Below are 1,636 nucleotides of genomic sequence, written 5' to 3' on the forward strand. Positions count from 1 at the left end.
GGACTCCTGCCACCCAAAGAAAAAATCGAAGGGCTAACCCCAATGCAAGCGGTGGCACCAAAGTGGCGACACCGCCTAAGGAAACGGGATCCGGAGGTAGCAAGTCCCCCCCGGTGCCAATGGATATCGCGGAGGATACGGAGCCCCCCAAGCCTCAGAGAAAACTGAGACCAAGGGGGGCTCCTCCAAAAAGAGCGAAGAAGGCAGCAGCAGAGGCAGCGGTCAGGGTGGCTCCCGCGGTGCCGGAGCCACTAATGGAGGTCGTCATGGAGGAGACTGACTTAATAGCACTATGAACGTCGGCCTCCTCCAGGCAAATTTAAACCACTCCAGGGGGGCGCAGGATCTATTCATGCAAACCCTCCTGGAGTGGAAGTGCGGGATTGGGATCGCGTCCGAGCCGTATCGAATACCGGACAGCCACCCATGCTGGGCGGCTAACGATTGCGGCTCGGTCGCGATCACATGGAGGGAGGTGAACGGTTCACTTCCCTGCGATAAGTTGGGAGAAGGTGCAGTCTACGTAGCGGTAGACTGGGGGCCCATCGTGGTCGTGGCGTGTTATTTGTCCCCAAATACGGATTCTGCCCAATTCGAACAGTCGTTGGACGGGATAACAGCCTTCGTTAGAAGCAAGCTACCGTGTCCAATTATTGTGGCGGGAGATTTCAACGCGAAGTCTGCGCGTTGGGGCTCCCGTCACACAAACAGAAGGGGCAGAGTCCTGGAAGACTGGGCGGCGGCACTCGGCCTGTGTCTCGTAAACACAGGCACGAGAAGTACCCTCGTCAGGCCGCAGGGGGAGTCCGTCATAGACTTGACGTGGGCTTCCCCAACTGCGGCCAACAGGATATCTGAATGGCGGGTGACGGACCAGGAGACCCTCTCCGACCACCTGTATATCAGGATGAGGGTTGACGTCACCCGCCAGAGGATGCTTGGCCGCCCCCAAAGGGAGACAGAGCCGCGACCGCGGAAGCGATGGGCCCTGAAGAAATTGGACCCGGATAGGCTAAGGGCCGCCTTTCTCTCGGCGATCTAGCCTGGCACAGATGTGCCAGAGGATAGTGTCGATGGCCAGGTGGAATGGCTCGGGGAGGTCATGGAAGATGCGTGTAACATCGCCATGCCCCGAACCAAGTCCGTGCCGCGCAGAACGGCGTACTGGTGGACTGCAGAAATAGCGGAGTTACGCCGCAATGCAGTCCAAGGCAGACGCCGCTTCACCAGGAGCAGGAGGCGCGGCAACGCCGAGAGAATCGCCGAGACGCATGAACTGTACAGACATGATAAGCACGAGCTCAGCTCGGCGATACGGCGGGCCAAGTCCGGAGCGTGGGATGAGCAGTTGCTCTCCCTGAACTCAGACCCATGGGGGCGCCCATATAGGCTTGTAATGAACAAGCTAAGACATTGGGCGCCCTCAGTGACGGAGTCCCTGGATCCTCAGGTCCTCGAGGAAATAGTATCAACGCTATTCCCGAGGGCTCCCGAAGAATTCCAACATTCAAGGGGGCCCATCGGGTGGAGCGAGGACCTCGAGGTAACAGGGGACGAGATTGCCGGGATCGCCAAAAGGCTGAGGGCAAGGGGAAATAAAGTCCCCGGCCCAGACGGCGTTCCCGGCAGGGTCTGG

At 59.3% G+C, this 1,636-nt stretch overlaps 1 protein-coding gene across 1 annotated transcript; it reads left to right on the forward strand.

Moving 5' to 3' along the window:
- The first annotated feature begins 292 nt into the window (after nucleotides 1-292).
- Nucleotides 293-1,042, forward strand: LOC145940240 (uncharacterized). Its single transcript, XM_083045153.1, has one exon. The coding sequence runs from the start codon at nucleotides 293-295 to the stop codon at nucleotides 1,040-1,042; it is 750 nt and encodes a 249-aa protein (XP_082901279.1).
- The last annotated feature ends 594 nt before the right edge of the window (nucleotides 1,043-1,636 follow it).

The sequence above is a fragment of the Prenolepis imparis genome, unplaced genomic scaffold (genome assembly GCF_030444845.1).
Source record: "Prenolepis imparis isolate NDT839.2.m4 unplaced genomic scaffold, iyPreImpa1.0 SCAF_9, whole genome shotgun sequence".
NCBI classification, from domain to species: Eukaryota; Metazoa; Arthropoda; class Insecta; order Hymenoptera; family Formicidae; genus Prenolepis; species Prenolepis imparis.